Source organism: Larimichthys crocea, chromosome VII (genome assembly GCF_000972845.2).
Source record: "Larimichthys crocea isolate SSNF chromosome VII, L_crocea_2.0, whole genome shotgun sequence".
Taxonomy (NCBI): domain Eukaryota; kingdom Metazoa; phylum Chordata; class Actinopteri; family Sciaenidae; genus Larimichthys; species Larimichthys crocea.
The window spans coordinates 20,967,873-20,979,895 of record NC_040017.1 but is presented as its reverse complement, the minus strand read 5'-3'; the positions used below and the strand labels follow the sequence as shown (position 1 = coordinate 20,979,895).

The window sequence follows — 12,023 nt, the reverse complement described above, 5'->3', positions numbered from 1 at the left end:
GCTTACAATCCCTGCACAGCTGCCATGCTCTTTTTTTATTTGAAAACATATTGTGTATATATATTTATATTGTTTATACATTTAATACTTAATTTTCTTCATCTTTCTTATATTTTAGAGGACGTTTGTCATGCACCAATGACACCAAAACAAATTCAAAATACATGATTCTCATATGAAAATATTAGATTAGATTAGATTATACATGATTCTCATATGAAAATATTAGATTAGATTAGATTACATTACATTACATTACATTAGATATATACTTTATTCATCCCACCATGGGGAAATTTACTTGTTACAGCAGCAGAGGAAAGTGTAGCATACACTACAGAATTAGAAAAAAGTAGAAAAGGCAAAAAAAAACAACACAATAAACAGACAGAAATATCTATAACCTACACAATAAACATGAAAACAATCATCCTTCAAAAACAGACAAGTACTGAGGATAAAAGTGGCATGATATATAAAAAGAGTATTGTAATGTAAAGTGACCATAGTGTAAGAAATATTGCAAAGAAAGTGACCATGATACAAATAATAATATTATTGCAAGAGTAGTAAAATATGTTATTTTACTTGGCTTTCCTCTCTAAAAAATGACATTCATCAGGGTTCTTTGGCTTAAACTGTATGCAATTGCATGTAATGCAAATGGATGTGGAAAAAAAATCCACCCCACACTCCTAGACTTTTATTTTGAAGGATAAAACCTCTCCGGAAAGTGTGACGACACGCCTCTGTCATGACGCGCGGAAGTAACTCGCCTGCCTTTCCCACATGGTGAAAATGGCTGCTAATGGGGAAAAACAACAGGGCCACAGAGCCGGCATATACAAGCAGAAAAACAAAGGGCACAAACATGGCAAGCACCGGACGAAAGGGGAAATCGAGAGAGAAAACAAAGGTAAGCCGTGTCCAGGTGTGCCGCGTCACTGAGCAGCTGATGTGGTGTTGTTAAGCTCGTGGCTGTGGCCACGGCTCTGCAAAAACACACGTGTTTAGTTTTAAGAGTACTATCTGTATTCAAACACAGTGTTCAAGTCTTTTTACACATTTACTTTTAATATGCTGTGTGTGTCTGTTAACCTGTTTGGTCGTCGCATGGAGTAACCAATCAGGATTTAAAGATAAAATGTTTATTGGAGATATTCAGACATCATTTTTTATAATTTTATCATCATACAATCAAATGAAACATGCTGTAAACTATAAACACAACACAATCCAGTACATCAGCACTGCAACTAGTACTGCCCTTTAATTTCATGTGACACTTTCATTAAAACATCATATTCAGTATAGAAGCCACTGAAGCTATAGTTCAAATGACTTATTTCATAAATGTTGACAGGTGAGGTGGTTTCAGTTGGACAAACAACAGATCTTATGTACAGATGATCCCATCAGAGTCTGTCTGAAAAATGCAACAGAAATAAATCAAACAAAATATCAAGATGTGTCCAATATTTAAGTTCCTCTAAAGCTGTATAGAGGTCAGTAAAGAGAATCATACAGAGACTCACATTCTTAATGCAATCTGTTATAGAAATGGCAAAACAAACTATGGCCACAGAGTATTATTTGAATCCATACACAACAACAACAGCAGCAATAATAATAATAATAATAATAATAATAATAATAACACTAAAATGAAATATTAGAAACTTCCCAGTGTAAAGACCGTCTTTGTTGCAGGGCTGCTGTATTGGATTCATCTGAACTCTGCAGGTGTTTTTTGATATACTGTCCACCCAACTTGTGTTTTTACAGCAGCCAAGATTTTGTTGACATCAATCATAACTGTAATACCTGAATACCAAAAGCCATGTAAATACTTTGTTCACATACCTACTGCAGATTTATTGACAGCTTTGTGTATCACCTCGCAGACCTCAAATATTGAATTATAAGAACTGATTATAATGGGTTTTCAGTAACTGACACAAGAATAACACCTGTGTTTACCTGCATGCATTAACATGTTGCAGCAGGGTGGTGCAGGCCGACAGAATATATATATTTTTTTAAGTTGTATGGTTGTCATTTGTTTGTAAGTAGACCTGTCACAATAACTACTTTTGTTGCCCCAGAAATGATTGTGAGAAACGTTGTCATCGCCATTGTAAGACCATTTTATGCCACAGATGACGAGACAATAGCATAATAATGCAAGTACGCCTTTACAGGGAACAGTGAACTTTTAATTCTTGAGAATATTTAGACGTAATAATAATTGGAGTGTGAAAAAAAAAATTGCCACTGTTACTTAGTCAGACTTTTCACTTCCAGTTTTTCTGGCTGCAGTTATGCTTTTTTGTTGGTGAGGTTCTCACGTATACAAAAAAAGCATGGGCAATGTTGTACAATATTGGACAATACCTTGATAATTTTTGCAGAACTTGATTACCTAATTATTGCAACAGGCCTAGTTGCAAGGCTGTCTTACAACACAATTGTAACCTCAAGTGTTGAATGGCACCCTCATATTTTTATTGCTCCACTTAGGGTCTTACACAACATACTAATATATCGTTGTCTTTCTCAGGTAGAGTATCAGTGACGGCCCTTACCAAAAAACAGAGGAAGGAGCACAAGAAGATGGACAGAAGGCACAAAGCAAACCAGCTCCGCAGGAATAAGAAAGACATGGTACATTTTTATTTCACATGAAGAATAGTCGTCTTTGAATTTCTGGTTGGTGCTGTAGAGTTTCAATGTTTTTCTCGTCTTTTTTAAGGTTCTGACAGAAAAACGTCGTCTAGGCAGCAGGGACGGTCCCCCTCATTTGGTCGCTGTGGTGTCACTCCATGCCGGAGTCGATGCTGGCGCCGTTACCAAGCTGCTACGTGGGGAGGGTGCTGGGGGTGTCGTACATCAGGAGCGGGGCATCAGCGCCATCAGTGACAGTTTTGGGCTGATTCTGCCTCGTTTTAAACAAAGATTCACCTTTCTAACCCAGAACACGGGTAAGAATTGAGTGATAGGGAACAGTTGTTGCTTGGAAAACTAATTTAAATTCAGTTCATTCTTGCATGGCAGCAGTAATGTGAATAAACCTCCCCTCACCCCTTAAAAACACTGTGGAATTACACAAGAACATCAAGACAAAAAGACAAAAAGAGCCCCAAATCCTCTCAGTTGTATGTTTCTCTCTGAATTAGTTTTTCAAGAGCAAAGCAAAGTGATACTTAATTTAGCCAACAAAAAGATGACATTAGTCTTTCAAGTTACTTCTATTATATTAGTTTAAAGATATATACTCCGGTGATGCAGGAATTTATATTACACACTGGTGACATAAGATGGAATATCCCCAAACTCTCAGAATCTTAAGATAAAAAGCAATCCCATGAAACACCTCACTGTTTTACGCTCAGTACAAATGATTTTATTACCACTAAATATTAAACTGGGTAATTTAAAATCTTGTCATAGATTGAACTATGTTACAGTTGTATTGTTTTGTTCTTGTTGTAAGCATTGTGTTGTCCCGTTCTTCGGTTTCTCTCGCTTTCTCTGGACAGCTGACATACACTCCCTGCTGGATGTGGCAAAGATTGCAGATAGCCTTGTGTTCGTGCTGGACTCTGCTGAAGGTTGGGACAGCTATGGGGACTACTGTCTCTCCTGCCTCTTTGCCCAGGGCCTCCCCAGCCATGGTGGGTAAAAAAACTGAACACACTGCTGGAGCTTTTATACTCCTGCATTGATAATGGGATATACTTGTGTTGCAGTAGATTTTCTATTTAATTTCTGATTTTTAGTGATTTATTTTTTGTTGTATATTTTCTAACCACTTGTCTCTGTCTCCCTAAATTCACCCCATGTAGCACTGGTGTGTCAGGGAGTGACCGATCTCCCTGTGAAGAAAAGAGTCGAGTCAAAGAGAGCTCTGTTAAAAATCACTGAGATCCGTTTTCCTGATGCCCGTCTCTTCCCCCTGGATTCGGAACAGGATGCCACGCTCCTTCTCAGACACCTGGGCTCCCAGAGACAGAGAAAACTCGGCTTCCGCTCTAGACGTCCCCATCTTGTGGCTCAGCATGTCACTTTCACACCCAACAGCCCTGCTGAGGGGACAGGTGGTGGGCCAACTGGCTTGGGCACGCTCTGTGTGTCTGGGTATGTCCGTGGTCGTCCCCTACGGGTTGACAGGCTCGTGCACATCAGTGGACATGGAGACTTTCAGCTCAGTCAGATTGACGCTCCATCAGACCCTCTGCCCCTCAACTCAGCAACAGCTAGACCGGCAAAGTCTGGCAAGGCAGGAGATATTGACATGTTGGTAAGTCAAAGTTATTGATTAGACTTTATTGATCATATTTCTTAAAATGCAAAAGGCTCATGCTTCCTAGAAATAAAAGGTTGCCTCTTAAAAAGAAAATTGAAGAGATCATCACAGTGAATGTCACGACAGCCTCTATTTTTGTCATCATACAAGTCTTAAAGAAATGTGCAACCATTAAAGCACTCATAATATCGATTATAATAAGCTAAACGAGGAACTTGAGGATGTCTCATTATTTGATGTTCATATTTTAGTTTTAACGAATGAAAAGAGTGTCTGTCTGTGTGGAAGATGGAACAAGAATGTAATCATGCGTTTTCCCACAGGACGGAGGTGAAGATGAGGCTGCAGTGCGGGTGCTCATGAAAGCAGATCCATCCTGCAGGGAGAGCCTGCAGACAGAGGCAGAGGTTGACCCCATGGAGGGGGAGCAGACGTGGCCGACAGAGTCAGAGCTGCTGGAAGCTGAAGGTGCATTTTTATACATAATAGCAATTTTGAGAGGATACAATTGGTAAGATGAGGATGAGATGTTGCTCAATGTGGAGACCTTTCACCTGAACAATCCTGTTGGACTGGGATTAAACATCCCAAGTCACCGTCAGAGACAATCACCTTGGTATATATCTCGTATTTAGGAAGAAACAAAGCGGTCATGTCCTCTTCGGTTGGCTCAAAGCAAAGCACAGTTTAAAACTGTCTGGCAGCATACAATGCTTTTCCTGAATAAACATGGTTTATTTGAATTGTCTATAAGTGCAGTTAAACCACAAGATGACAGGAAATGAAATGTTTCTATGATGTTCTTTTTCCTGCTGTTTAGAGAACAGGAAGAACAAACGTGTGATGAAAGTCCCCAAAGGAACATCAGATTACCAGGCCAGCTGGATCGTTGATGAAGATGAGGAGGAGGAGGATGGAGATCTGGATGAAGAAAGTAGTGACGACGACGACGACGACATGTTGGACGAGGCGATGGACGGAGAGGACGAGGAGATTAACTCTCAGGTACACACTGACAGTATATTAAGACTGTATTACAGACAGCACGCACAGGTACACGACACAATACATTCACATTAGATTAACACTGAAGACATCAAAACTAAGAAATAAAACATATGGAATTATGTGACTTCTCTCAATTATGTGACGTCTCTCTCAGTTGCATTGTTTAGAGGTAGTTTTAGTAAACAGTGAATAGTCCTTTTTAAAGTAGAACCACAGTGGCAAAAACCACTCAACTAACTAAAGAGAAAGGACAATCAGTCTTTACTTTAAGACATTCAAAGTGCTGGAAATTTTCCTAAGTGCAGTCGCAAAAACCATCAAACACGATGATGAAACTGGAGAGAGCGGCCAAGAGTTCATTACAATTACCAGCCTCGGAAATTGGCAATTAACGGCACCTCAGAATAGAGCCCACATAAACACTTCACAGAGTTCAAGTATCAGACACAACTCGACATCGACTGTCGGAGACTGTGCGAATCAGACCGTGACGTCCTGATGCACACAGTTGTTGCAACGAAACCAAGTGCTACCGTCGGAGAGCAACAAGAAGGTTGTTGCTTGGACCGAGGTGAAAAAAATGAGAAAGGATAAAAGTTTTGAAATATGTGTATGAGACAGAGAGAGAGGAAAACACAATTTGAACTACAAAAATACTAGTGATCAAATACTGGGATGAAAATTGACTTTGTCTCCAGTCAAGGGCATCAATTAAATTCAAAATTGATCCATGAATGTAAGGACAGAACTTATTATTATAATAAATAAATAATAAATAAAATTTAGGGATGTTATAAATTAGATGTTTAATTTTAACCTTAACTTTGTAGAAGCTAATTTTTAGATTGTTGTTAATTGATCTACATCTCTTAATTGATTTATCAATTAATGGTGTCAGAATTCGGCCTGAGCACACCTTTTTTAGGCTTGTTGTCACGGCAACAGTCATAGCTGCAGTCAGACAGTGTAATCTTATCAGGGGACGATGAAGACAGTAACCTGTGGAGAAGCTCTGCCGTCCGAGTGTCTGTGGTTTCCGGGGCGGGAGCGGTGCATACGTGACCCGCGGTCAGTGCACCTCGTAACCGTGAGGCACTGTTTGTTTTCTCAGTGTCTGTCTCTGGCCTGTAGTGCCAGGCTGCTCACCACAACAATAGTGTTTGGAGCAGGAGTCCCGAGAGAAGCCTCCTGTCTTCCTGTCCTGTGAACAGAACTTCCTGTCTGGACGGAGGGAGTGGTTGACCATTTATTTATTTCCAGCTCTGCATGAAACGAAATCAGGGGAAACTCTCTTCATGCAGCGGGTTCATTACGATCTGTAATTGTTATTAGCATGTGTTTGATGTCAAGGTTAGCACACAGGAATACGTATTTTAGAGGAGGGTAACAATAGGGAAAAGGGTACTTCAAATGATAATGATTATTATTATTGCAGCGAGGATGTTGGAAAGGTTGTGAATCAGCCCCATGCTGAGTGTTTTTTCCTTCATCTGTCTGGCTGCCTGTAATTTGCCAGTTGAGGGAGCACTGTACAGCATGTCGTCTTTGATGACTCATTTCCCCATACAAATATATTGCCCGTGGAAGTTGAATTCTTAGAAATAAGAGCGAATGTCTGGAAACACTTCCACGTGTGGTTGTGGCACAAAATTGAAATGTAATGCAAATGAAGGATTCTCGTAGTTTTGAACCCCGCCAACTCCTTTCACACATTAAAGGCACATACTCTGCCATGCACAGTCTGTTCTTATTATGGCTGGGCTGGTCTTGTTTATGTTTGGCTATTATACAACTACAACGTCTATACTTAGAATCTCTTTGACCGCTCTCGTGTTCCCGACATGTACGTCTGGTCATTGTTTGTATTGTGGCTGCAATCTAGAAAATGGGGAGGCAAAAATGTGCCTCCTGAATTAGAAAAGAAGTTGTGTGCGGATGTATAAAATTGCTTTGTACAGAGGAGGGCATCAACAGCATTACCTATACAGAGCAACAAGAAAGTAACAGAGACCCCTGTTCATCTCATTCTTATCTAAAATCTTCACTTATCAATTTTTACAAGGGCATAGGTCGGTGATATTCTCTGTTTAGGCCTCTAATATCATCATTAGTGTAACATGCACTGTATTGTGTCTCCTCAGGAATCAGGTTCAGCCTGTGCCTCAGAGGATGAAGAAGAGGAGGAAGAGGAAGAGGTGTGCTCCACAGAGCGAACGGGAGCAGACCAGCGCTATGATGAGCACATAGACGAAGCTGCAGAAGAAGAAGGCCTAAAACGCTACCGCGAGGCTCGAGCCAACGAGATGTTTCCTGACGAGGTGGACACGCCGCTTGACGTGGCAGCCAGAATCAGGTCAGCTGGACGAGGAATAAATATGCATCATTATTGTGAAATCAGGTTGAAAGGACAGCAGTTTTGATCCTGGTGCCTGTCCTCTGTGTTTAGGTTCCAGCGCTACAGAGGTCTAAAAAGTTTCCGCTCCTCACCATGGGACCCCATGGAGAACTTGCCTCTCAACTACTCGCGCATCTTCCAGTTCCAGAGCTTTGAACGCACTCGCCACCGCATACTGGCTGAGGCTGCAGCTGAGGAAGAGGGAGCCATGGTAAAATCAAATAAATTAGAATAATAAAGTCCACCTTTTTGTTAGATTCGTGCCTTCTCTGACTCTGATTCTGTTTCAGGTTGGCTGGTATGTCACGCTCCACATTCAAGATGTGCCTTTTTCTGTGATGGAGAGTGTGCAGTCGGGCAGGCCTCTGATTTTAGTGTCTCTTTTGCCCCACGAACAGAAGGTATGACATCCGACAGCATTTGTGTCTGAATTTATAACCGTCACACTGGCAGTATTATTGGTATTGACTTTTCTCTGGCCTCATTTTTCACTCCGTGCACAGATGTCAGTGATGCACGTCTTGGTGAGGAGACACCCGAGCAACACGGAGCCGATCAAATCTAAAGAGGAGCTGGTGTTTCACTGTGGATTTCGGAGGTTCCGGGCCTCTCCTATCTTCTCTCAGCACACCTCAGGTAGTTAATCGAGCAAACTCCCTGCTATGAACACCCTTAAGTCAACCATAATCTCGTATTAAAGACACAATTATTGTTAAAATATCCCCCAATACATGAATTACAGTAACTGAGAGCTGGGACTGACTACTACATATTAAAGCTCACTCACACCATTCACAAGTCAACAAAATCAGTTGAATATGTGGATTTGCTGACAAAGTGCACAGTGCCTTTGCATAAAGTTCAAGTTTGGTGAACTTTGACACGAGAATTTGCACCATTGATCAGTCTGACAAAACTGATCTATAGACCTTAGCAAGAACCAACGGTAGCCACTGTGCAACCATTCAGTATTCACAATGTAATCAAGCACCTGTTGTGAAAAAAACATTAACATTAATTAAGTACAGTCACTTAAAAGGCTGAGGGTTCAGTGTCTTCCTTGGTCGTTCGATAGCGTTGTGGATTTACTGTTACAAAAATATATTGTACACAATGATTGCAGGAGCAAGTGCTCTGAAGCAGATTTGGCTCCTGGATACACAGTCATAAATGAATTATTGAGCTTGAACTGCTCTATTCTTCTCCAGCTGACAAACATAAGATGGAGCGGTTCCTCAGGCCAGATGCCCCCACTGTGGTGTCGGTATACGCCCCCATCACCTTCCCCCCTGCGGGAGTCCTGCTCTTCAAACAAAGGAGTGATGGTGAGATGAAAAGTCTTCTTTGTACTTGAAAATGAGTAGATTTCATTAGTGGTCTGGCTGCCTTGATTTTAAACTTTTGACCATCCTTTCTGTTGTTCGTTTGATTGCTTTATTTAATTATCCACTTAAGCTAGTTCTGTACTGGTATGTGAGATTGTGTTCTTGTTACTGTGTCTTTCTAGGCATCCAGGACCTTGTGGCTACAGGCAGTCTGCTTAGCTGTGACCCTCGGCGTGTTGTCCTGAAGAGGATTGTAGTGAGCGGCCACCCGTTCAAAATCAACCGGCGCTCTGCGGTTGTTCGTTACATGTTCTTTAACAGAGGTGAGTGGGTGATCTCGCACGTTTTGTGTAAACCCCAGAATATTACATAAAGTTTGGCTTCTCTGTGGCTTCATGGTTCACTGTTCCTTTTGTTTCTTTCTGTGTCAGATGATATAATGTGGTTCAAGCCAGTGGAGCTGCGAACAAAGTGGGGTCGGAGAGGTCACATCAAGGAGGCGCTAGGTGAGAACTTTTAACATTTAACATTGTCCTCAGATTCCTCAAGCAATGTCTGCGGTGAATCCTGACTGCCACGTTTTTTTTCTTTTTTCAGGAACACACGGTCACATGAAGTGCGTATTTGATAATCAGCTGCGCTCTCAAGACACAGTCTTGATGAATTTGTACAAGAGAGTGTATCCCCGCTGGACATACGACCCCTATGTGCCCTTGTCTTTACCCTGGGTCAAGAGAGAGGTCACAGTGGATATGGACGACCTGGACATGGAATAGTGGAGGAAGAACATGAGAATGCAAGAAAGACAGAGGACATGTATCATCAAACGTACATCAGTGTGATCACACGACAATTTCAAAGACTGTAATGTGTATTAATTAAAACTATTTTGATCCAAACTCTTTTCTTTTTAATTATTGTTCATCCTAAATCATCTTGTTTTACATTTACATGATGCCTCCAACTTACTGCAGAGTCTATTGTGGCCACTAGATGGCAGCGATGAATAAGCGTTGATAAAGTTTCCTTCCTACTTTGTCCCACAACTTTGATTAAAAATGGGTCAAAAATGTTTTGAGTGACGACCAACAGGCAAATAACTGTATATTTGTTGAAACACTTTGATTAAAAAGATATCGTCGGCTGTTACCACTGAAACTGGCAGGCCAATAGTTTTTACATTAGTCATCATGCGTCGCGTCCATTACGCTGGCAACTCTTTGAAGTCACGCAATGTGGCTTAAAGCCACATTAAAATGTCCTAACTGGGACAAAATCATTATATAGATAATGTTTGAGATATTTGAGGAACTTTAATCATGGAAATAAAAAGAACTCCCAAGTTGTACTTCACAATGAATGACTTGTGGCCTTTAAGATTTTGACAAATAGCAGCTGTCAGGTTCATTTATTTATATTAATTATCACAAACACGCCTCAGTGGACTTTAGAAAAAAAAAAAGGGGGCTACCAAGACTGAATTAATCACCAGTTATGGAATGAATTTAATACCATATGAAACAACACCAAACTCCAAATACAAGACTTCTTAACCCCTTTAAGTTATTTTAAGCTCGGCTACATTGCGCCAACATTATATCAGTGTGAGGGCAAGAGAGCAAGTAACAGCTTTAAAAACAATTATTCTCCAAACGCATACTTGTTACACTGTCCGTACCGTACTCACTGATATCACTTACAAGTGGTGTGCCTAAAATTGTATGAACATTGAAGAGTAGAAGTATTTATAGCACTTTGCTTACTACCAGCAGTATACACCCCTCCACACACACACACACACACACACCCTGCTCTCTCTCTCTCTCCATGGTGGTCTTGCCCTAACCTTAAACCAGCTCTAGTCAACACACACACACACACACACACACACTGACTCAGATCATGACCCTCTCTGTCGCTCTCAAACTCAAGCTGAAATGCTCTACAGCTTTGCGTCCTTCCCTGACCCAATGCTCTCTCTCTCTCTTAGGAAAACACTGATTTATGAATTGCAATATTTATCATAAAACTAAGCTCTTGCATGCTTTTGCAGCAACATGATTCATCCTAGGGCTGTGTTAGGACTGCACCACAGAGGCATGCCAATATGTCTGGGAAACCAGAAGGTGAAGACTTTGGGATGGAGAGGAGAACATGATCCAAGAAACGAAGGGGAGCAAAAGTTCACTGTGTGCATTTTTATTTGATTACAGTGGAAAAAGTTGAAGTAAAAAGATAATACAATCGAGAAAGACTAATGTCTCTATTGCCCATGGGGGGCAAGGTGGGAGCTCTGGACAGTTTTGTGGTAACACTCAATTTATTTTATTTTTTTACATGTACTAAGACAAGGGCACAGCAACAGTGATGTGTTGAACACATCTTGTTAAGACTGAGGGGAGGGGTGTTGTGTGTTCTGCTGGCCAACAGTTCATGGCGAGGGGAGGGGGAATTCAATACCCCCTTGATGGAGAATGCTCTTAAAGTAACACATGTACAAAAATGGTACTGAGTTTAGATGCGTACACTGCATTTTTCCCTGACACTATCAATTTGAAACAGATAAACATTTAGCTGTTTGGGGACCAACTGCGACGTGGTAAAGCTGAATCCAGCCCATAAGTGAAGTGTGTGTTTGGCACAGGCCACTGTCAGAAGACGTGAACGCTGGTGACTTAGTGCTGTTTGGATCAGGAATGTCTTGTGGTTCCCAGTTCACTGCCACCACACTTAGTTGGCTCCCACTGAAGATATAATGGGTGAGAGATTTTTCCGTTGGATGTGGATAAAGAAACGGAAGGAGAGAAAAGGGGGCAGTGAGGGAGTGAGAGATAAGGGAAGAGCCAGTTGATGTTCGGCATGAATAAAACCAGAAGTGGTGGGAGGAAGCAGTCAAAGGAATGCAAAAAGGGGGATGCATAGAATTTGGAAATTAAAATAAAAAGTTAGTGGGTTAAAGAGAGAGAGAGAGAGAGAGAGAGAGAGAGAG

The 12,023-nt window shown here is 41.1% G+C and overlaps 1 protein-coding gene across 1 annotated transcript; it reads left to right on the top strand.

Annotated features, from left to right (window-relative positions):
* Window positions 1–729: 729 nt before the first annotated feature.
* Window positions 730–9,933, top strand: tsr1 (TSR1 ribosome maturation factor). Its single transcript, XM_019266394.2, has 15 exons — window positions 730–916; window positions 2,561–2,664; window positions 2,753–2,981; window positions 3,540–3,674; window positions 3,846–4,300; window positions 4,630–4,774; window positions 5,127–5,311; window positions 7,456–7,667; window positions 7,761–7,920; window positions 8,000–8,110; window positions 8,213–8,345; window positions 8,918–9,034; window positions 9,217–9,357; window positions 9,466–9,540; window positions 9,632–9,933. Exons 1-15 carry the CDS (start codon window positions 790–792, stop codon window positions 9,808–9,810), a joined length of 2,508 nt encoding a protein of 835 aa, XP_019121939.2. The 5' UTR covers window positions 730–789; the 3' UTR covers window positions 9,811–9,933.
* The last annotated feature ends 2,090 nt before the right edge of the window (window positions 9,934–12,023 follow it).

Bases quoted from the DNA above. Each gene is read 5' to 3' on its own strand.
- tsr1 (XM_019266394.2), top strand. From the start codon at position 790: ATGGTGAAAATGGCTGCTAATGGGGAAAAACAACAGGGCCACAGAGCC. The intron at 4,775-5,126 runs GTGCATTTTTAT...CCTGCTGTTTAG, and splicing joins AGAGCTGCTGGAAGCTGAAG to AGAACAGGAAGAACAAACGT. The intron at 5,312-7,455 runs GTACACACTGAC...GTGTCTCCTCAG, and splicing joins ACGAGGAGATTAACTCTCAG to GAATCAGGTTCAGCCTGTGC.